At 44.7% G+C, this 22359-nt stretch overlaps 3 protein-coding genes and 1 long non-coding RNA gene across 5 annotated transcripts; 2 read left to right on the top strand and 2 right to left on the bottom strand.

The window, feature by feature from the left end:
- Window positions 1–3810: 3810 nt before the first annotated feature.
- Window positions 3811–7143, top strand: LOC108156184 (protein suppressor of forked). The gene is made up of 10 exons (XM_017287526.2): window positions 3811–3895; window positions 3949–4143; window positions 4203–4525; window positions 4580–4855; window positions 4930–5233; window positions 5519–5710; window positions 5776–6189; window positions 6246–6353; window positions 6418–6715; window positions 6781–7143. The coding sequence occupies exons 2-10, from the start codon at window positions 4039–4041 to the stop codon at window positions 7026–7028; spliced, it is 2268 nt and encodes a 755-aa protein (XP_017143015.1). The 5' UTR covers window positions 3811–3895; window positions 3949–4038; the 3' UTR covers window positions 7029–7143.
- A 251-nt stretch (window positions 7144–7394) lies between these two features.
- LOC108156174 lies at window positions 7395–11917 on the bottom strand. Its single transcript, XM_017287507.2, has 2 exons — window positions 10530–11917; window positions 7395–10463 (listed from the first exon to the last, which is right to left on the bottom strand). The coding sequence occupies exons 1-2, from the start codon at window positions 10950–10952 to the stop codon at window positions 7905–7907; spliced, it is 2982 nt and encodes a 993-aa protein (XP_017142996.1). The 5' UTR covers window positions 10953–11917; the 3' UTR covers window positions 7395–7904.
- Window positions 11918–14368: 2451 nt separating this feature from the next.
- On the top strand, window positions 14369–15963 carry LOC108164867 (AT-rich binding protein). The gene is made up of 2 exons (XM_017300808.2): window positions 14369–14638; window positions 14701–15963. Exons 1-2 carry the CDS (start codon window positions 14459–14461, stop codon window positions 15640–15642), a joined length of 1122 nt encoding a protein of 373 aa, XP_017156297.1. The 5' UTR covers window positions 14369–14458; the 3' UTR covers window positions 15643–15963.
- Window positions 15964–16921: 958 nt separating this feature from the next.
- LOC108164703 lies at window positions 16922–18605 on the bottom strand. Of its 2 annotated transcripts, XR_004471435.1 has the most exons (4): window positions 18025–18605; window positions 17904–17971; window positions 17085–17563; window positions 16922–17018 (listed from the first exon to the last, which is right to left on the bottom strand). It is a non-coding gene; the product is annotated as an uncharacterized LOC108164703 (long non-coding RNA). The 2 variants fall into 2 exon arrangements; XR_004471434.1 differs by having other exon boundaries at window positions 17085–17971.
- Window positions 18606–22359: the final 3754 nt, after the last annotated feature.

Here is a 22359-nt window from a genome sequence, read left to right as displayed (position 1 = left end):
CAACACCATAATTTCAATCTTGATACATACCCACGAGTATGTACATGCTTATGTGCACACAAACACACACATACACGTGTACATTAACATTGTTAACATTGCTACTGTTCTTTTATGAGTGAAGGTATAGGCTGAAACGTTGACGAGAATCTATAACTTAGTATAATTATCGAAAGCGACTGACTACCTTCCCACTTTTGTTCACCTTTTCATACGAGTAAATACCATGTATGTACATACATAACCAACCATTGGGAACATTATTAATGTTTTCTATCGATGGCGTATCCAGGACAAGTGAAACCTTATACGGTTCGAGGAACTATGAAATAATAGTGGCATTCCACCCGGTCAGAACCGTTCTTTCGCTGTGCAAATTGGCCATAAGCGAGCACAGGCGAGTCATTCGATACGGATGAAACGCCAGGAGTGATTCGTGTCTTTTTCCTATAAAATACGCACAAGGGAAACGTCGGAAAATTAAATAATAGACGAAAACTTCTAAAACATATCAAATTCGTTTGAAGTTAGGCAAATTGTTGGCTGTTAGATATCTGAAATTATGGGAAAACACCAAATTATCTGATATACTACAATTTTAGGTCGATCGTCGACCCCCAGTTCTGGGGCTGTTATATCATTGTGATCCATTCCCTTAAAATTAGGGAACGTTCAAAATATGGACGTCTCGACGGCTAATCGTTTTTATACCCGATACTCAAAATGAGTATTGGGGTATATTAGATTTGTGGTAAAATTGGATGTGTGTAACGTCCAGAAGGAATCTTTTCCGACCCCATAAAGTATAAATATTCTTGATCAGCATAAAAAGCCGAGTTGATTGAGCCCTGTCTGTCTGTCCGTCTGTCCGTCCGTCTGTCCGTCCCTATCAGCGCCTAGTGCTCAAAGACTATAAGAGCTAGAGCAACGACATTTTACATCCGGACTTCTGTGATATGTCACTGCTACAAAAATATTTCAAAACTTCGCCCCGCCCACTTCCGCCCCATTAAGGGCGAAAATCTGTGGCATCCACAATTTCGACGATACGAGAAAACTAAAAACGCAGAATCGTAAAGGATGACTATATGTTCTACAGTGTAAAATCTGAACCAGATCGTATAATTATTATAGCCAGAATCAAGAAAACAATTTCATTTTTTCTCGCTCTGTCTCTCTCTAACACACAGGTTTCATGGTCGGTTTTGCCAATTGCAAAATATGAGTTCAAGGATCTCAGAACCTATAAGAGCCAGAGCAACCAAATTTGATATCCACACTCCTGTGATATCGGACCTTGACTGTTTTGTGTCAAAATTTCGCCATACCCCCTTCCACCCCCGCTAAGGCCGAAAATCTGGGGCATCCACAAATCTCAGAGACTATTAAGGCTAGAGTGATCTAATTTGGTATCCGCACTTCGGTATCTCGATATAAAACGTATATCTCAAAATTTCGCCCCACCCCCTTCCGCCCACACAAAGGACGAAAATCTGTTGCATCCACAATATTGCAGATTCGAGAAAACTAAAAACGTACAATCATAGAGAATGACCATATCTATCCGGTTGCTGAATCTGGATCAGATCGGATTATTTGTATAGCCAAAAGCAAGAAATCAATTTGCAGTGGCTCCGCAGCGCCCGACGTCACGCTCAGACTGATTTTCTGTCTCTCTCGCACGCACTCTTTGTCGTGTCGTCCGGCGTCTGCCGGAGAAGAGCCATACTGACTTAGTATCGGGTATAAATGTAGAGTTGCGGTGTCCGCAGCAACTCACAACGTTCCCCCTCGTTTTAACATCGTATCGAGCATTATAAGTCTGACCCAATTCTAGTGGACTCCCAACTGTACTGGGAGAGAGTCCTGATAGTCCACTAGGTAATATAATGCCATTTATGCATATCTCCGTGTATCTTACAAATTGTGGGCTCAAAACGATGTTTTGCGATTTAAGGTGGTGGCGGGGCAAGCATTTAAAACAACCCTGACCTGGGATATACCTCCTAAAAGTATGCACTTAAAGTGCTTGAAAGAGACACGCCCAGGGGCGCTTCCTACTCGCTGTAGTGGTCAGATCCTCATAACTTCATAACTAATGATTAATAATATCCGGTCCTCAAAGAGTAAAGGGGTGTATTAGATTCGTGTCATATATATATCAGCCAGAAGGAAGTGTTTTCGATCCCATAACAGTTCCATTATGTGCATATCTAAAATACTTGAATTTAAGTCAACATCACTGGGATACCCTCCTTGTAGGCCATGTTCCTGATGCAGTATTGTCTGATTATGTCTGTATTATGTGACGCAAAATGCGGTACAACTTCAAGCGATCGTTCCTATCGCAGCTTTGTACCTAAATCAAGGATTGCAAAGGCTCTTTCTTAGCTTTGCAAAAATCTGGGCACATTGAATACACTCAGCAAGGCTATGCAAGCGGGTGGGGTTAAGTTCTTTAAAGTTGCACCTATGTACTGCATGCACTTATGTATGTACATACATGTGCACATATTTCACAGTAATTTTCTCTATATGTGTGGGAGCATAGAGAATACGCAATACAAATTATTAGCGTACGAGTAATTCCACAGAAACATGCGCAAGCTCCAATGAACCCAACTGCGCCCAAATGTAGGCAACGCCGCCCCTGCGGGCAAGAGGGGGCAAGCAGGCACGGCACCGTCCTCTCCTCCCGCCAGGCTCGGGCCACTTGTACATACATACGCACATACAAACGTATGTGCGTAGAAGGATATACACAATTAAGAACAAAAGCAAAAGTTGTCGGCAGTGTGGTCTGATAATGTGCCTTTTCCAATGAGTGACATGCATTTGCCGGCGTTAATAAATACAAGTATACATGCTCGTACATGTGTATGCAAGTGGGTGTAACGGGAGCACGTAGTCAGCAGAAGGCTCCGCTTTGACATAAAAGCCAGCCACGTTGGTGTGACACACTTATTCTCCCTTATCACACACAAACACACACACAACCCATGCATACGCGTAATGTCAAACATAAACAAACAGCACAAGGAACGAGGAGATCCCGCATGATGGTCGTGGTGTAGGCCTGGCTGGGGTGTCGGTCAATAAACAGACAGGAAGCAGAAATGATAACGCCGTCAGAATATAAGCATCGGCAGCAAACAACAAAAAGGGCACCCACATCTGCAAGACCACCATCGTACTCATATCATCGTCAGCGGCCGCACTTGCAACGGCGCCATGCCAGCGAACAAATCATTCAAATGTGTTACGAGTAACAAAGCAAACAAAAAAGAGCACAATAAACCGTATTGATTGCTTACCAAGAAAGTGAATGTACCGCTATCGCATCGAAGTCGTCGTACCCACAACAGCTGGTCGGTCCCACTCCTGTTGTGCCAGTCGCTGTGGCTTAGTATGTTCGTGTGTAAATGCGAGCGGAGCTCGTACTTTTCCTATTTATCACTTAATTTTTCCGCTATGGGCGATCCAAGTTTCCATACACACGCACAGTTCGTCTTAAATTCTATACAAAATAATAATTCCAAGCGTTCTAGTGCCTTTTCTTATTGAATGCTTATGCTGATAAATGCGTTTCGTTTTGTTTGATTGCCACGCTTGATTGTTTCGTTTGGGTTCTTTGCCTGAGGCTGTCGGCTGTCGTTATGTTTGCTTTGCTTCTGGAAGGGCCAGTGTTGCCACCTGTTCCGATAATATCGATGGATTGTCATCGATGGTCATTATTCTTTTTACACAATTAAAATTATTTGCATTTATGTTTATTCAATTTTGAATATGTTTTTATTGCTCAGATCGAATCTTGGACTGGAAAAGGTATCAAGCACACAGACCATACCGTACCCCTAACCGATAGCAACAGGGATGCAATTTGTATATCAACTCGGTTAGCATATCGAAGCCGCATTGCTAAATTATTTATTAATTTGGAGTTTTCAGTTTGCAGAGTGGGTTTTTTGTACGTGTACGTGTTGTCTGTTGCAGTCAAGGTACTTGCAACAGCTTCCTTAAGGACAAAAAATAGGCAAAATGGCGCAATCAAAGGCCTTAGGCCAACCGCCGGCATCTAGTCGAGCGGCAACAACAAGTCAAAACACAATGACTTCTGCACGGGACCTCATCAAAATTGACATAGTATGTGATATTTTAAATTTAAATTGTTTTATTCGACTAATGGTTCCTCCTACCAACAGGAATGGGGCATGGAGCGACTGGTGCGGGCCCAGCAGGTCGTCGAACTGCGTCCGTACAACATTGAGTCCTGGTCGGTGATGTTGCGTGAGGCCCATTCCCGGCCCATCCACGAGGTGCGCAGCCTTTACGAGTCACTGGTGAGCGTCTTTCCCACTACTGCCCGCTACTGGAAGCTCTACATTGAGATGGAGATGCGGAGCCGCTACTACGAGCGCGTAGAGAAGTTATTCCAGCGATGTTTAGTCAAAATTCTCAATATTGATCTTTGGAAGTTGTATCTGACGTACGTGAAAGATACCAAGTCTGGTCTCAGCACACACAAGTAAGTGGGAAGAGCCAATTCACCAACATCAATAACATAAATTATGCAAAATAGAGAAAAGATGGCACAAGCTTATGACTTTGCACTGGAGAAGATTGGCATGGACTTGCACTCGTTCAGTATATGGCAGGACTACATTTATTTTCTGCGTGGAGTCGAGGCGGTGGGCAATTACGCGGAGAACCAAAAAATCACCGCTGTGCGCCGTGTCTACCAGAAGGCGGTTGTTACGCCTATCGTGGGCATTGAGCATCTATGGAAGGACTACATATCCTTCGAGCAGAACATCAATCCCATCATATCCGAGAAGATGAGCCTGGAGCGTTCCAAGTAAATCCCATTTGCGCCATTTGATCTTTAAGCCAATTCACATTCCTCACTCTCTTTTTCGTGCGTCCCACCAGGGATTACATGAATGCACGCCGCGTGGCCAAGGAACTAGAGTATCATACGAAGGGTCTTAACCGAAATTTGCCCGCAGTGCCACCCACACTCACTAAAGAGGAGGTCAAACAGGTGGAGCTGTGGAAACGCTTCATCACCTACGAGAAATCGAATCCACTTCGAACCGAGGACACTGCCCTGGTCACCCGTCGCGTCATGTTCGCCACTGAGCAGTGTCTGCTGGTGCTTACTCACCATCCGGCCGTGTGGCACCAGGCATCACAGTTCCTGGACACCAGCGCACGCGTCCTCAGCGAGAAAGGCGTGCGTAGTAGTCTCATCAGCCTGATCTGTAGTCAAGCAAATAGAATAGACTCGATTCGGCACTTTACTTGCCAAATCAAAATCCAAAGCAAATCACGTCTATTGTTGCAGTTGCTCTGAAGTGTCGCCCCTTGGGTAATGTGGCACGCACTGGTGCTGGTGCTGGTACTGGTACAATGCAGTCGCTTGCCACGTTGCCCTTGGCCCTGGTCGCACGCGTTTTACTTGCCTACTCATTTACAAGTACCGAGTTCATATACTAATCCATTGTATATTCCCTTGCAGGATGTACAGGCAGCAAAGATATTCGCTGACGAATGCGCCAACATCCTTGAGCGATCGATCAACGGCGTCCTTAATCGTAACGCGCTGCTTTACTTTGCCTACGCCGATTTCGAGGAGGGACGTCTCAAGTACGAGAAAGTTCACTCCATGTACAACAAGCTGATCATGCACCCAGACATCGACCCCACTCTGGTAGGAGAACTAGGATTCAAAGCAAGATCTGAGCAAATAGATTATCTCTATTTTTATCGTTCCAGGTATATGTGCAGTACATGCAGTTCGCCCGTCGCGCTGAGGGCATTAAATCTGCGAGAGGCATCTTCAAGAAGGCGCGCGAGGATGTCCGCTGTCGCTATCACATTTTCGTTGCCGCTGCGCTTATGGAGTACTACTGCTCGAAGGACAAGGAGATTGCATTCCGAATATTCGAGCTGGGTCTGAAACGCTTCGGGGGCAGTCCCGACTACGTCATGTGCTACATCGACTACCTCTCGCATCTCAACGAGGACAACAATACCCGTGTCCTCTTCGAGCGCGTGCTGAGCTCGGGCGGTCTGTCGCCACACAAGAGTGTGGAGGTTTGGAACCGTTTCCTCGAGTTCGAGGCGAACATCGGAGATCTGTCCAGCATCGTCAAGGTGGAACGTCGTCGCAGCGCAGTCTTTGAGAATGTATGTTTCCGCAGCATTTTTTCCAACTGATCTTGAAAGAATCCTTTCTTGTACAGCTTAAAGAGTACGAGGGAAAGGAAACCGCCCAGCTGGTGGACCGATATAAGTTCCTCGACCTGTTCCCCTGCACCCCCACCGAGCTAAAGTCCATAGGATATGCTGAGGTGAGTTACTTTTAAGTCCGTCACTTGACATTTTTATATTTTCGCTGTTTTTCAACAACAACAGATTGGAGGGATCATCCTTAATAAGGTTGGTGGAGTTCAGAACCAGAATAATGGCGACGCCGAGGGGGATAGCGAGGCGACCGCCCCGCTGCCGCGTCCCGATTTCAGGCAGATGATACCCTACAAGCCCCGTCCGTGCGCCCATCCTGGTTCCCATCCGCTAGCAGGCGGTGTGTTTCCCCAACCGCCGGCTTTGGCCTCACTCTGTGCAGGCCTGCCGCCGCCCAATTCCTTCCGCGGCCCCTTCGTCAGCGTCGAGCTTCTCTTCGATATATTCATGCGCCTCAATCTGCCCGACTGTAAGTGTTATTTGTCCTTATCAATTTGGCTAAGAACTAAGGGATTACCGTTTGCATCTTCCCAGCGGCTCCATTACCCAATGGCGACAATGAACTGTCGCCCAAAATCTTCGATCTGGCAAAATCGGTGCACTGGATTGTGGACACCAGCACGTACACGGGGGTGCAGCACAGCGTGACGGCGATACCACCGCGTCGCCGTCGCCTGTTGCCAGGTGGCGATGACAGCGACGATGACTTACACCCTTCTGCCCCTCCCGCACACGATATTTACCGCCTACGCCAATTGAAGCGTTTCGCCAAATCCAACTAAGAACTGAAGCCCGTGCTGCTGCTCCTGCACAGTTCCAACCATTTTTTAACTACTGCATTTACAGCAAATACAAAAGCAAAGCAAGAACAATATTTATATTAATATTGAAGATTTACGCATCATTTATTGTTCCTTGGAGAATGATTGTTACACCATTTAATTGTAGAAAGCGAACGAAATTCTGCATAAGAGGCGTCGCAGCGGGAAGATTCAACTGTTGAAATGAAAAGAAAGTAGCGTGGATTGACAAATAGACAATTAGTACCTACCATTTTGTAGGCTTGAATGATTCTCTTATCAACCAACTGGAAATAAGTTCGTCACGCTCCCAATATGTGAAAAACACCCAACAAGAGGGGCAGCCTGTTTGGAAATTTAGTCGAAATCGGTTCAGAACATGTCTAAACGGAACGCAATCTTTATTTATTTATTTATTTATTTTCTGAATATCGATTTGATTTTAAAATGTTACAAAAAGTGAACGGATACACTCTAATTTTAAGATGTTGGGGAAACAGAAGCTTCGGCTTGCCAAAGTCATGAGAATCTCCCTTTCTAGCCTTAGTTCCACGTAGCAGAAAGACCCTTTTACTTACATATGTATGTATATATGTACAAATAATGTTTTAATATATATACAAATGAATGTGGATATTTGGACAATCAATGTACTTAATTAACAATAAGCGAGTACGAATTAATTTATAATTTCGTGCATGAGAAATCGAACTAAACTAGACACAGGAAAGGTCTAATAAACCAACAGTCATCAGTGATGTGGTAAACATCTAAATTTCATTAACTAAGCAATGATGATAATAATCTGGAAGAATGGACGGCCAAGTCGGCGGCGTAGGAGGGATCCCTGATCCCTAATTAAGCCTCGGCCTGCACATCAGAGGGAACACAGCGTCGGCGGTGCTTGTACAGGCCGGCGTACTGCGCGAAGCGGCGACCGCAGTTGGCGCAGGAATAGCGCTTCTCGCTGCGGTGGAGGTTGAGGTGGGAGTAGTAAGCGCTGCCTACGACAAAGGCCCGCGAACAGTGGGGGCAGACCTTGTCGCGTATGTTTAGGTGGGCGCGAATGTGCCGGTCGCGCTCGTGGGCAGTGTAGAACGCCTTGTCGCAGCGGTTGCAGGGGAAGTCGCGTTGGTTGCGGTGCCGCTTCACGTGCTGATTGAGCTTGCTAGCGTTGACGAAGCCCCGGGCGCAGTGTTCGCATACGTAGGGCAGCTCCTTGCTGTGTGTGCGCTGGTGAACGCGTAGGGCCGTCGAGTTGAAGAACTTCTTGGGACACTCCAAGCAGATGTGAGTGCGCTGGCCGAGATGCCGCCTCAGGTGCGCCAGTAGACTGTTGCGCAGCGAGAACTTTAGGCCGCAAATATGGCAGATGTTGGCTAGGTCATTGGGGCTGTCCTTGTCCTTTCGACATCTGCGTCGCCTCACGAATCCATATTCGCCGTTCAGGACCTTCTCCTGATCCAGGTGAACGTTGCGCTCGTGCTGCAAGAAGTCTGTGCGCCGCTTGAATGTGGCCGTGCAGCGGGGGCAAACGAAAGGTGATACGTGGAGCTCGAGAAAGCGAAGTTGCTCGTAGTACTCGTATTCGGGAGTCCACGGTTCGGACTTCTTGATGGCCGCTATCCGCGCTTCCTTGCACTGCCGATACTGGCAGCGGAATTCGATCAGCCGGCCCTTGAGTCGCTCCACGGTAATCTGCAGGTTGCACTCCTCCTGCAGGCGCGTGCAGAGCGATTCCAGCTGCCGCTGACGCTGCCGCCGCTTCGTGTAGTCCGGGTGGTCGGTGCACCAGAGCTGGGCATAGCTCTGGTATACGGTGATGATCTTGAGGGTGCTGTCTCGCTGGTTAAGCGTTTTCTGTATTTCACAGCTGATGGGAAGCACGTCGTCCAGGAAGCGGAATTCTTCGTAAAAGCTCCAGCTAGTGGTCTCCTTCTGATCCCTCTGTCGCTCCCGGCGGTAATACTTCGTGTAGTCCGTGATCTTTCGGTGCAACATCTGCCAGCTGAATTTCTGGCCCTTGTCTGTGCACTCGCTCGTGTTTAGCTCGTCCGTGACTCTCTGCCAAGCCAGGCGTCGATGTTTGCGGATATGGTAGTCCAGGTGGTTGGGATCCCACAGGCACACGTTCGCTCGGTACAGCTTGATCAGCTTTAGTGTCTGCTGCCGGCTGAGGCGGACGGGCGAGCTCTCTCTTGGCTCCAACTCTGATGGCACCACGGACGAAGCTTCCAGTTCCGCGGTGGAAAAGGCTTCGGACAAAGTGGTCAGAGAGGTGTCCTGATCGCGGCCGTGGGCAGAACCTGCTGTACCCTCCACGATGGGTTGCTTTAGTGCAGGCTCATCCGCCTCCTGGAGATTCGCCAGAAGTTCCGTCACCTGCGGGATATTTTCCAGCTTTTGGAGATCTTCATTCGTCTCCACTTGAGGAGTACCTGGAGCCTGCTGGACGATTGCAGTCGGGTGAAGGTCCTCTACAGGGCGGAGATTCTCCACCTGCCGAAAGTTCAGTTCCTGCTGATGCGGGTACTCGACGTCCTGAAGAAAGTCTACTTCCTGTTCGTCCTTCTGCACAAGTTCCGACTGCTCCCCCCGCCGGCCCCCCGCCGCATCCTCCCCATCTTCAGCTTCTTTCTCTGGGCCAACATCCATTTCCATCTGTATATTGCAGTTGCTTTGCACGTGCGCCTGATGACTCGCTAAATTCTCAAAGATCTTGCCGCAGACAGCGCACACATATGGATCAATGTGTTTATGGAGGAACTCCATCTCCTCGTAGTGCTCGAAGCCGGCGACGAAATCGGCCTGCTTGCCCTCCACCACGCAGTGCAGATAGCGTATCTTCTCCATGCGATATCGTTTCCGCAGAGACTGCAACCGCCGCTTAATAACCAGCGACGACAGATTAATGCCAGACAGGCGCAAAGCCAGTTGAAGGTCGCGGAGTGCCTCGTGGCGCCCCCTCACAGTGTCCGCGCATCGCTGTCGCTTGTGGGCATTGTGCCAGAAGATCGGGTAATGCTCATACAGCTCGATCAACTTGCGGTTCTCGCGAACGAAGTGCTGCTGGCGTTTGAGCAGCGCCTGCTGCTCGCAGAGGAAGCCCAACTGGTCGTAGTGGACGAACTTGACGGAGTCGTCGAGCTCACCGTCAGCCTCGAGGCGCTCGCGCTGTTTGATGAAGCGCTGGCATAGCGTGGAGACTCGTATGCGGACATCGGTGACAGTGAAGCGGCGGCCGCAGTGCACGCTCCAGGTGTCCGTGATACGGCGCCAGGACTTACGGCACAGTTCCGTATCGTGGAACTGCTCGTGCGACTGGTTCCAGAGACGTGGCTCCGCGCGGTACAGTTCGATAAGCTGGTTGACGTGCTGTGTGGTCAGCCGCTGGCCCTCCGGCACAGGCGCGGGGTTCTGTGTATGTGAAGGTAATACTCGTATCAGATTGTATTATGGTCGCATCATGCAAACTCTACTCACCTCAAGGGCGAACTTTACTTGCTCACTGACAACGGTGGGTTCTGGTGCTGCCTCTGCCTCTACCTCTGCCTCTACCTCTACCTCTACCTCTGCCTCTACCACTGGCTGATCCATGGCGTTCAGCTGCTGGACCAGCTGATGCTTTAACTCATTGTCCGCTTCGCTGGTGCGCTGCTCTGCCAGCACCTCTTGCATCAGCTCGTCTACGGCGGCTGCAGGTGCAGCTGAATCTGCATATGAAGAAGCTTCGTCATCGGTAGAAGCTTCTGCCGCCTCGGCCTCCCAGTCGGAGTGCCAAACCTCCATATGCGCGGTGAACTCGCTAAGCGTGCAAAGCGGCCGCTCCTCGCAGAGGGCGCACTCGATGGCATACAGCTCCCCAGCACAGTTCCAGGTGTAGACAGTGCCACATTTCTGACGCATTCTCCAGCGCTCAGATCCGTCTTCTCTTTTTTAACTTGACCTCTGCGCAGGTTTCACTTTTTAATCTGTGTCGTGGAACCTCTCTGTTCCGCGGGCCTCCGCGAGCATCCGAAACAGTAACGGTAAGTGTAATCCCTAAATGTCTTCGACTGTGACTGGGACAGCGACTGCGCAGCGTCTTTCTCGGCTCTCTGACGTTGTGAAAATTACAAAGCCACATTCGGGCCAACAAACTCGCTCTTGGCTGGCTTAAACATGGCACATAAACACGCACGGACACACACATACTTACGGCCACACCAACACCGGTTCCAGCCTCGGAATCTCGTTCAAGCCGTTCTTTGTCGGCCAGCTGCTTCATCTTTGGTCTTTGCTATCCCCTGCTTATACTGCTGCTTCGTTGCTTTATCGTGTCCCCTGTGCCCTGTCCCCTGTCCACCACTGTATTGAATGGGTGTGAGTCTGTGTGCGTGCGTGTGCATGTGGGCGCGTAACAGGTAGAGCTCTCAATGCTTTCGACTCAACTCACGATGCCGTAAAATGTAATGACGACTTTTGTGGGACCTGGGTTTCTGCTTATTCATTGTGATGAAAACCTATAAAGAAATGTACTTAAACCGCGATCTGAATCGCACTTAATCATGAAGCGTGCATCGAGCTATCAATCGAAGTAGATTTGAATGTGTTCTGCCATCGGCGTATTCAGTAAATCCATTTAATTCGCTTTTAAAATCACATTTCGGTGCCGTGTTTCAAAATTGCTGATAAGCAGTGGAAATTCTAGATACTTAAAAACATTGGTTACTATTTACATACTCAGCCTCCTCCAGCCTTATGTTTTTAATATTTAAAACCGGACAAAAAGAGCTAGGACTGCAGCACTGATCGTGCTAGCCACTGCTGCCTTCACCGATTAAAGGTTGGCGCTATCACGTACTTCTTTTCTTTTCGGAACAGCTATAACGTACTCAGCTTTGCTTAAAGCTTAGCCAGTGTTGCCAAATCAACTTTTTCCCATCAGATCTATTTTTTTTTTCAAAGTGAAATACGGGCGTTATAGTTTTTTCAGGTCCTATGACTACTAACTGATTAACTTATAAATTATATTCCTGCACTCCTTCTATTCTCTTCTCATCTAATGAGAAATATTCTACCAGTTTCGCACCAACGAAGTTCCATCTGGCCGTAATACACCATCACTTTACCAGGGGGCGCTACAATGGACGATTAAAAAGTCAGAGGATTCATACTTATGATCTTATGATTTATGTAACCTATACAATATATTTAGACTCTGGTAGGACTGTCAACTCAGACCCCGTACCACTAGTTAGGTTTAATGATAAATTTTGCGCTTCCACGTAATGACCTATTTGATTCGAATTTTAGAATATTTTATATGTTTCTCTCTTCCCGTTCTCACCCTTCTCAAAACAACACCAGCCGTTATATCTCTCACCCTTCCGTCAGAAGGCGCACACTGCACGAAGAAGAATGTTTGAGAGAGAGAGAAATAGATTGAGTAAGCGCGTGGAAGTGGTATCGTAGGCAATGCAAATTAATTGATGACATGATCATTCTCTATGAATGGTTGTGGATGCCAAAGATTTTCGTTCTTTGTGGGGGCGGAAGGGGCGGGGCGAAATTATAAAATACAATTGTCTTTGAGATCTAGGCTCTCATCAGGACGGCCAGCCAGACAGACATGGCTATATCGACTTTAGGGGTCATAAACGCTTCTTTCTGGGTGTTACCCAAAATAAATGTATACCTATATTTGTAAAGTATCGAGTTAACAAATTAACGATTAAATAATGCTTAACAAAAAAGTAACATAATTTTTTCAATTTTATACAATTTAACCTGTAAAAAATAAAATAAAATATACATACATACATAAAATTAATTTTTTCGATTTGTTGTTGGAGTTATGGTCTTTTGAAAATGTTACTAAGAAATATTGGCAGTTAAATCAATTTTACAATCATTACAACCATTTTTATCAGTAATGTCCATAATCATGGATGATATATATTTTTAACAATAATAACTTACGATACAATTTACATACATATTAATTTTTTGTGAATACATATGTATGTATTTATGTTTCTTCGACTATATTATATACAAATATATATATTATAATAAAATTCTGTACTAATACACACTTCGCACCTTGAATACCCTCATGGAAAATTAGTTTAATGTGAAGTCATGTATGATATATCTTTACATATGTATGTATATCCGTTCATTATATTCTATATTAAACAAAATTAGCATCTAAAACTTATACAAAATAACAGTTCTTCAAAACTGTCGACTTTAAAAATGCAAAAATAAGAGGTATGTGAGCCCAGAAAACGAAAGTGAAATAGTCCACAAATGAAAGCAATTTTAGAATTCACGCAGAGTGTAAGGATTCGTGTGCACCCATATATGTATTAAAATACGCTGGAACCACAAAGAAAACAGAAGCAAAAGAAAAAATTAGCTTTGAAAATTATTAAAGCATACAATCACATATTTCAGTGAGAGCATATTGTGTGTGTTAGACTAATTCACTAACACTAATCTAACTATCTAACTAATAAAAATCATGATGGCCGAAGAACCTGGGAGCGTACGCAGAAAGTTCGTTTGCGATACGTTCGTTCTGTGAACTGGTACATCTACATATCTACTGTATGGTTAGTGGTACCGGTCTTTAAAATTGTCCAAAAAATTCCAAGGGGATGCATTTTTTAGTAAATCAACCCCCATTTTTATTACAATAATAAATTACTATTTTTATATTTTGGGATTGGATTGTAAATGTACAAAAATTAGGATTCTTTACTAAATAAAAATATTAAAAAACTTTCACAATATTATCGGTTATTTCCTGGAAATATTCTATGGACGAAATGCCGAAAAAAACTAGTTCCGATATTTTGTATACAACAAAACATCCAGAAGAAATGCAAGATACATTTAAAGCTAAAACAAGCCAAATTTATTTTCAAAATATGCGAAACAGCTTAAATAAGGTAATAGAAAATTTGATAAGCTATTCCACTTTTAAAAATTTCATATATAGCCTGAAATATTCTAAACTCTCCGCACTAACTTACACATCTATACACTGTGTGGTTAATGCCTATCGGCTGTTCTAGTATTAATCGGTATTTTATTTTTCTGATCTGAATAGTTATCGGCAAACAGCGCACAGAAAAAAATGCCAATCATCCTAGTTTTGCTCGCTAAGACTATTTTTGGATCTGATTACTATGCTATTGTCTGAATACTGGCCTATGAAAATATTTTTACTCCAAATACCATATCGGAAAACTGTGACAATACATGAATTCGGCTTGTGAATAGTAGCAGCCGGAATAGGTGATTTAAAAATATCTGCGATAAGTTACAGATACGTTAATATCGTCCATCCCTATTGGAAACCTGTGACAGTAATGAGCAGGGCCTACAGCTCAATCTGGAGCATATAAACAAACAACAACGCAATGGGTTTTCCGCGCATTCTCAGCAAGAATAACAAGATCTACACCAAACTGGGGGAGTTCTGTCTCTCTGGCGATAGCTTCTGGATAGTCTGCCACACATGCCAGGAGGAACTACAGACACAGGATCAGTTCTGGAAGCACATACAGGATGAACATAATTTTATCCATGGCGTTGCCAAGGTAAGCCTGATGGTTGAACACCCTTCACCCTTACTGATTTAATAAATCTCGACCCACTTTAGGAACACAGTCGAACATCCAGCTACTGCTTGACGGATGTGGAGGCGGCAGCAGCCACTTCTGGCGCGACGACGTCCCAGGGCGCAGGTAGTGTGACTTCAGTGACAGTTCCCTTGGCCCTCTACCACTGCTCTACCAAGTACTCCGAGGATGACCAACGGGAAATGGACATTCACGAAGCCCAGCAACAGCAACACCAACAGCAACACCAGCAGCAACAGCAACTGCAACAACAGCAGCAGCGCGATGTCGCTAAGGAGCTGGCCGAGTTGCATGCGAATGCTGTAGCGGTGGCTTCTGCTGCCGCTGCCGCTGCCAATGAAAGCAGTACTCGTAGCAGCAGCGGCATAGACATTAAGATTGAGCCTCCATGCCTTACCCTGCCACCGGAGATGCAAGCAGCCGCTGCCGCTTCCAATGCCACCATCTACCACTTGCCACAGCTGGGGCCAGCGGCGGTACCACCGCCCCCGCCTACGACGGGCTTCGTCAGCGCCAACGTTAGCACATCTACTACTGTCAGCACCACCCCGCCAAATGTGACTGGCAGTCATTCGGTCATGCAGCAGCAGGCGGGGGTACTGACGGGAAGTGGTCTCTCCACACTCAGCATGTCAGTGGGCCCCTCAACAGCTATGGCAGCGGCGCTGCTTTCCACCCATGAGCTGCCCAAGGACTCGAACAGTACCACGGCCAGCGCCGGGAGCGCTGTCTCCTCGGACGACGGGGAGCGTTGGTACATCTGCGACTACGAGACGTGCGGCCTGAAGTTTAAGTACAAGTCGCGCATGGAGCTGCACCGTGTAGTGCACAGCAAAGAGCGGCGCTTCAATTGCGAGCTATGCAGTGCCTCCTTCAAGCAATCATGCAACTTGTCCACGCACCGAAAGAAAAAGCACGCGCTCCGGGGTATCAAGAGCGAGATCCTTCCGCAGCGATTCTAGACGTCATACATGCTTCTCCACTCCATAGGCTACCTCTCTCCCTGCACACACTTGTTTAAAGCCCTGCAAGTCCTTGCAGGATCAATCTGACTAGATGCTAGTTTCTCCCCACCCTTATTAGTCTAAGTTTATATGCTAAATTACACTTAAAAAACAATATATATACATAAATTTAATTAAGGCTTAGGTCCCTGGTCACCGTTTAGCCAATGTACATGTAGTGTTAATGTTCTGCGAGGTTATGTTAACCCCCCGATGATTCGGCAGTGTGCATTAGAGGTTAATTACGATCTAGATACCTAGATACTATACATACATAAATGCAGTCTTTTATATAGTGGCTAAGATATTGCAGTTACAGTTACAGGTTAGTATCTAAGCCCAAAGATAATGCCACAAAACAGCAATTTCGTTTCGAGGCTGTTAGTCAGTTGTTTCAAGTGTTGCTGTGGCTAATATGACGTCATAATAGACGGATACTCAGCAAATGCGGTGTATGTGCGTCCAGTCAACTAGTCAGCAATAACATATAAGCGAAATGCAATACCAACGAAATCAAAAGAAAAATACATAAAACAATTTCAAATCTGTTTAAAACGATGCTGTATAACATCTGGGAAGAAATCAAAAGAAAAATACATAAAACAATTTCAAATCTGTTTAAAACGATGCTGTATAACATCTGGGAAGAACGGTAATATGAACGCGCTTCTTTTAGGGCCGAACCTTTGTAGGACCTTGCAGAGGTCCTATACAGAGATACATATGTACATACCCTGCAGTACGGGTCATTAATGACTCAGCTGCTGACACGTCGATGAACGCGTCACTACCCCCGATGACATAGTTGATGACCGGCCATACGCTGAGCTGATGACATTAACATGGAGATGTCCTAGGGCATAATCGATGACATTGTCATCGAGCATTGCCGAAAAATCATGCACTTAATAAGCGATGATTTTTACCTAAAAATCATGCAGTTTATAAGTGATTTTAAATCATCGCTTATTAAATGCATGATTTTTGGCTTAAATCATCGCTTATTAAATGCATGATTTTTGCCTAAATATCATGCACATAATAAGCGATGATTTTTACCTAAAAATCATGCATTTTATAAGTGATGATTTTTCCCGAAAAATCATGCACTTAATAAGTGATGATTTTTCACGAAAAACCATGCATTTAATATAAAAAGTAATACATTGTAATTGTTTATTTTTCCAATTATTTTTATTTATTATTATTCATTATTGTCTACTTTGAATTTTTTTCCCTTGAGGTCTTCTGAAAATGACTATTCTTAATGTTGTGAATAGCCTTCCGAATCACTTTTTCTGCTGGCTCGTCGGGTATTTTCATCTTCACCGCCGCTGAAATAATTTTTTATTTAACACGCGCACAACACATATTATTAATTAATTAAAAACTGCACTTACCTGATAATAATAATAATCACAGATTAATAATCACTTATTAAAACTCCAGATTAATAATCACTTATTAAAACTCCGTCTGACGATTGCAATTAGCAAAGAACAAAGCAAAAAAGTGCTGTCGACGCAGGCGCAAAGAAGACGAAAAGATAAAACGAAGTTCTCTGCTTCTGCGCACGGTCGGCAGAACCGAACTACGTTCGGCACGCGCGGAAAAGAAAGAAACAAAAGAAAAAACAAAGGGTTCGATTTGGCTGGCGTCAACGCCTCGATGACATTGTAGATGACATTCGTCATCGCTCAATGCTGGTACTGCAGGGTATATATGGCATATAGAAATATCTCCGCCCATACATTTTTATAGTGGGGACATTCGCTAACTTGGAGATTGGTCGTTTTTAAAGACAGCCATCACTTGAGTTTACTGCTGTTTTAAGATGTTTCCGCGCTGTTTAAAGGACAAATAATTGTATCACCGTTAGCTGCAATTGAATGGAAATGTCAAAAATTTAATGTTAAAGTGACTCAAATTTTCACCAAATTAGTTGAACTTAGAAGCTCTAAGATAGAACCAAAAAAAAAAAGAAACCACAATCGTATTCCAATATTAAAAAATAGTAAATAGTGAATAGTCGCTACAAGATTAGAAGCATCGTTCAATGGCTTAAATCAGCTGCGACCCTAGAAAATCCGAAACGTAAATTTGTCATCCGTGGATATCGGAATTGATCTGCTCGTTCAATTGAGTTTATATAGAATTTTTTTAAGTTTCTTTTTGTTTCTATTCATGTGATGAGATTTTCGAATTAATCCGTTTTTTACCAGTGCCTTGGTGCAAATTATTGAAGAGTTGGTTGTCTTTATAGACTGGCAAGCCTTGAATGCTGAAACTATAGCCGCAAATATTAAAAAATATTTAATTTAAATGAATATTGTTTCTTACAAGTGTGTTGGACTAGATTTCGATGGATGTGGTGTAATGCCAGGTACGTACATAGGTTGCTATTGAAGTTTATCGTCTTTCTATGAGAAAACGAACTTTGGTGATTAAAAATGGTTTTAAAAATACATTTTATCCAAGATGATGAATGATTTGAAATTTCTTTGCGATAACTTTTGTGGCATTTAGCTCGCTTTAAAATATCCATACCTGTTCAGTTGAAGAAATATGCATAATTAATAGTTAATAATAATCGTCGGCATAACACAGTGACACCGTCACACAGTGTTCTATTTAACATGTAATATAATACCTCACGACAACACACTAGCCACTGTAGTGAGTTCTGCTGACAATGCACTCTCTCCGCAGAGGGCGAAGACATCGGTGCAATTGCTGATCACCCACCAGACAATAAACTTATCCATTATACACCAACATATATTTTTACAAACTCGGCACTTTCGTACCTTTTGTTACCTATAAATAAGAAAGAATTTTATCAATAAAGTCAGTATCAGAAACAGTACCATAGCTGCCTGTCACTCATCTTCCATCGCAATCATCAGAGGCTGTTGCCGTGTCTTCAGACCCTTCCTTGCGCACCGTAGGATAGCCCCTCCGCAGTCCAACTGGTTCAAGTTCTAGTTGCGACGACCAAACTGTAGACGGTTTATGTACCGTATGCAACCCAGCTTCCTACACACACACACATTAACATTTGGTGACCCCGACCTTGGTCATCCTTTCAAACTGTCAGACAAGCTACAGTGAAAGGATTCGATCTGCACATCAGATTGAAGCAGTCAACAGGACATCTTCAATACAAATTTGGCATCAGGCCATACACTTACGGTAGCATCGCCTACCAATGAGTATCAATTTGGCAAATCTGACATATTCAGGTTATCAGCCAACAAATATACAGCTACAGAATTCGATTACCACCGAGGCAATCAATTTTTGTTGTTTCGTGCGTTCCATAGATTGGAAACAGCACAAATCCCTCCATCCAACACATCACCTGTACTATCACTTTTCTGACCGACAACGGTTGCGATTCGGAGCGTATCCAGCTGCAAAGCAAATAGAACACTCCCAACGGGTCAAAAGTAATAAGTACAAACAGATAGAATGGATACACAAATGGAGGCAGAAGCTGCCGCTACAATGGCAATGGATGTGCAGCAAGAGATTATAACTTTAAAAAAGATTCCCAAGAAAGAAAGCAAAAGGCCTTTTTCAAGCCAAAATATCGGCACTCGAAAATGCGTGGAATCGCTTCAACAAAAACGACTCCAAACTTCGCGATACAGACAAAACGGATAAATACGTAAAATTCCGCGAAGACTTACGTACAACATGTAACCAATACATTACGATTTTTACCGAATGCATTGATAAGCTATCGCAGACGTCTAGTGCTCGTGGGGAACGTCAAATCGTCCCTAAAGAAAAGCATGAGAAACCTCCAGTAGGTCCCAAAGAAAGCGATCTGATCCAGCGGTCCTCGAAGGATTACAGCAAATTGCTTTCACTATGTCGCCGACAAAAGGCCATAGTAGAGTCCGTTAAACGCAATCTGAAACAACTTTCAGAGGCGGAAGGACGCACATCAAGTGATTTGATAAAATCACTATGGACTCAAGCACAGGAAGTCCACTTCACAATTCATGAGGAATACGAGGACCCAGTGGAAGGAGGATATGACATGGAATCCTACCTAACATTGGAAAGGTCCAAAGTAAGGTCCAAAGAGCATTGGCAAAATCAGCCACACCAAACACGGATAACGTGCAGCTTCCACGCATCAGCATCCCAAAGTTTGATGGGGATCTATTAAAATGGACCTAGTTCTTCGATCTGTTCTCATGCATGATGCATGAGACCAACATGCCTACGGTGAAAAAGATGTGGTATCTTAAAACCACCGTTACCGGCGAGGCAGAAAGATTGATTCGACATATCGATCTAAAGGAAGAAAATTATGAAGCCGTTTGGGAAATACTAGTTGACGCATACAACAATCCCAGAGATGTTTCGAATACAGTACTGAACCGCTTCCTCAATCATCAAACCATTAATGACGATCCCAAGTCATTAAAAGAGTTGTACATAACAACCATAGAATCCCTTGCATCACTAAAGGGATTGGGCATCAATATATCTACATGGGAACCAATATTGATTGCCATTATCAGAAACAAACTGGATGTAACAAATAAGGCCTTGTATGAGCAATCATTGGGAAGCTCAAAGGACCTTCAGGCGCTGGATACGATGCTTCAGTTCTTGGAGCAAAGAATTCGGGTTCTAGGAACCAGTAAGAAGCCACCAGCATCAACACAGGGAGAGCGCGAGCACCCTTATGCACATTCGGCAAGAAAGCAAGCCATTGGCTCTACGGAAGCGAAGAATATCGGTCCAAATCTCCATCAGAACGACTAAATTGGGTACAAAAACAAAAAATGTGCGTTAATTGCTTTAGAAAAAATCACAAAACAAACGCATGCCCAGGTCGAAACTGCTTCAAGTGTGACAAGAAGCACAACACGATGCTACATTTGGAAACAGCATCGGGTGCAGCTACAGAATCAAGAGGCCCGACGGTTGGTGCAGCAAGTAACAATAGTTACAATCTACTGGCCACAGCAAAGGTGGCAGTAGAAGAGCACTGCTAGATTCAGGATCACAGATAAACTTGATCTCTGAACGAATGGCATCAATGTTGTCACTCAAACTAAAAGACACAACATTACGGATCGAAGAAATTGGAGATCAATCAAAGACCAGCAGGGCACGAGTAAATGTGCACATGAAATCGCTTCACAATTGAAGCTTTCGTATTACCACAGATAATAGCTGATCAACCAGCTCAGGCACTCGATTCAGAGAGCTTAAACGTACCAAGCCAGCTCTCACTGGCAGATCCAAACTTCCATAAGCCAGGCAAAATCGACATGCTAATCGGAGCCGAGCATTACTACTCGCTGCTGCTACCAGATCAACAGCAGCTAAGGACAGGAGGCCCGTTGCTACAAAACACGAAACTGGGATGGATTGTGGAACGAAAAGTCAAATCTGCCCACAATTCCTCACCCATTTGTGCAACGGGAGTAAACGAGCTCATGGAAAGATTCTGAACTCTGGACAATCTAGAGACGGAAGACAAACCACGCACTCCAGTGGAAGCACGGTGCGAAGCTCATTTTATAGAAAATCTTCAGACAGCTTCAGACGGCCGTTTTATTGTAAAGCTCCCATTTTCCGAACACCCTTCAGCCCTGGGGGAGTCGTTGGAAACCGCAACAAAAAGATTCCTAGCGTTGGAGCGGCGAAGCTCAACAGAAACTTGGAAGAGTTATGTGGACTTCATGGAAGAGTATGAAGGACTAGGACATATGAAGATTGTGCCAGCATCAAAGGTTCCCAAAAAGCACTACTTCATTTCACATCATTGTGTGGTACTATCGCCTGAAAACAGTCACATATGGGACAACAGCTGCTCCGTTCCTAGCAACGAAATGTCTGGATCATTTGGCAACACAATACAAAGACAGACTACCAGTAGGATCATCAACATTATAAACCGATTTCTACGTTGACGACTGTCTAACTGGAGCAAACACGATTCCAGAGGCAATTCATGTTCGACAATAACTAAATAAGATATTGCTACCGTCCGGATTCAAATTGCGCAAGTGGTGCTCTAACAATGAGCAACTTCTCCAAGGAATCCCCAAGGAGGATATTGTAAGCGATGTCAAACTAGGAGAGACACTAGAGCACTACAGCGTGAATACTCTGGGTCTCATCTGGATGCCAAGGAAGGATAAATTGTGTGGACGAACACAGAAAAGCCAGGCCACACGTATCACCAAACGGGTGGTGTGTTCCGATCTGGGCCAAATCTTTGACCCACTACTGGACTCTTTGCACCGGTGGTAGTAAAGGCAAAAATATTCATGCAACGACTTTGGGAGCTCAAACTAGATTGGGATGACGAATTACCATTACAACGCCAAACCGAATGGAAATATTACCGGGAAGACCTACAGACATTGGTAAAATTCCAGTTACCCAGGACCTCCACACGTTTGTAGATGCATCAGAGCGAGCATATGGCGCTACAGTACCGAGTTACCGTCCCGGCACCCCTCGAGATGCCCCCCGCATAAACCACCACGACTCAACTCAGCATAAACATCCACAACTCAAGTTACACGAGCACGATGTTTATGTCGCCTAAGCATATGCCATCAGCACAGTCAACATTGTCTACAATATAAACCGGATGGACCCCGGCCAAGAATCAGCCAACTGACCTTAAATGCAACA

Source organism: Drosophila miranda, chromosome XL (assembly GCF_003369915.1).
Source record: "Drosophila miranda strain MSH22 chromosome XL, D.miranda_PacBio2.1, whole genome shotgun sequence".
NCBI lineage: Eukaryota > Metazoa > Arthropoda > Insecta > Diptera > Drosophilidae > Drosophila > Drosophila miranda.
Note: the sequence above shows the minus strand (reverse complement) of the source record. Positions and strands in the feature narration are given on the sequence as shown.

What these genes read in the sequence shown, in the direction of transcription:
- LOC108156184 (XM_017287526.2), top strand. Translation starts at nt 4,039, where the DNA reads ATGGCGCAATCAAAGGCCTTAGGCCAACCGCCGGCATCTAGTCGAGCG. An exon ending in CAGACATCGACCCCACTCTG is followed by an intron (nt 5,711 to 5,775) that starts GTAGGAGAACTA and finishes TTATCGTTCCAG; the next exon opens with GTATATGTGCAGTACATGCA. An exon ending in GCGCCTCAATCTGCCCGACT is followed by an intron (nt 6,716 to 6,780) that starts GTAAGTGTTATT and finishes GCATCTTCCCAG; the next exon opens with CGGCTCCATTACCCAATGGC.
- LOC108156174 (XM_017287507.2), bottom strand. Translation starts at nt 10,952, where the DNA reads ATGCGTCAGAAATGTGGCACTGTCTACACCTGGAACTGTGCTGGGGAG. An exon ending in AAGTAAAGTTCGCCCTTGAG is followed by an intron (nt 10,464 to 10,529) that starts GTGAGTAGAGTT and finishes TCACATACACAG; the next exon opens with AACCCCGCGCCTGTGCCGGA.
- LOC108164867 (XM_017300808.2), top strand. Translation starts at nt 14,459, where the DNA reads ATGGGTTTTCCGCGCATTCTCAGCAAGAATAACAAGATCTACACCAAA. An exon ending in TTATCCATGGCGTTGCCAAG is followed by an intron (nt 14,639 to 14,700) that starts GTAAGCCTGATG and finishes GACCCACTTTAG; the next exon opens with GAACACAGTCGAACATCCAG.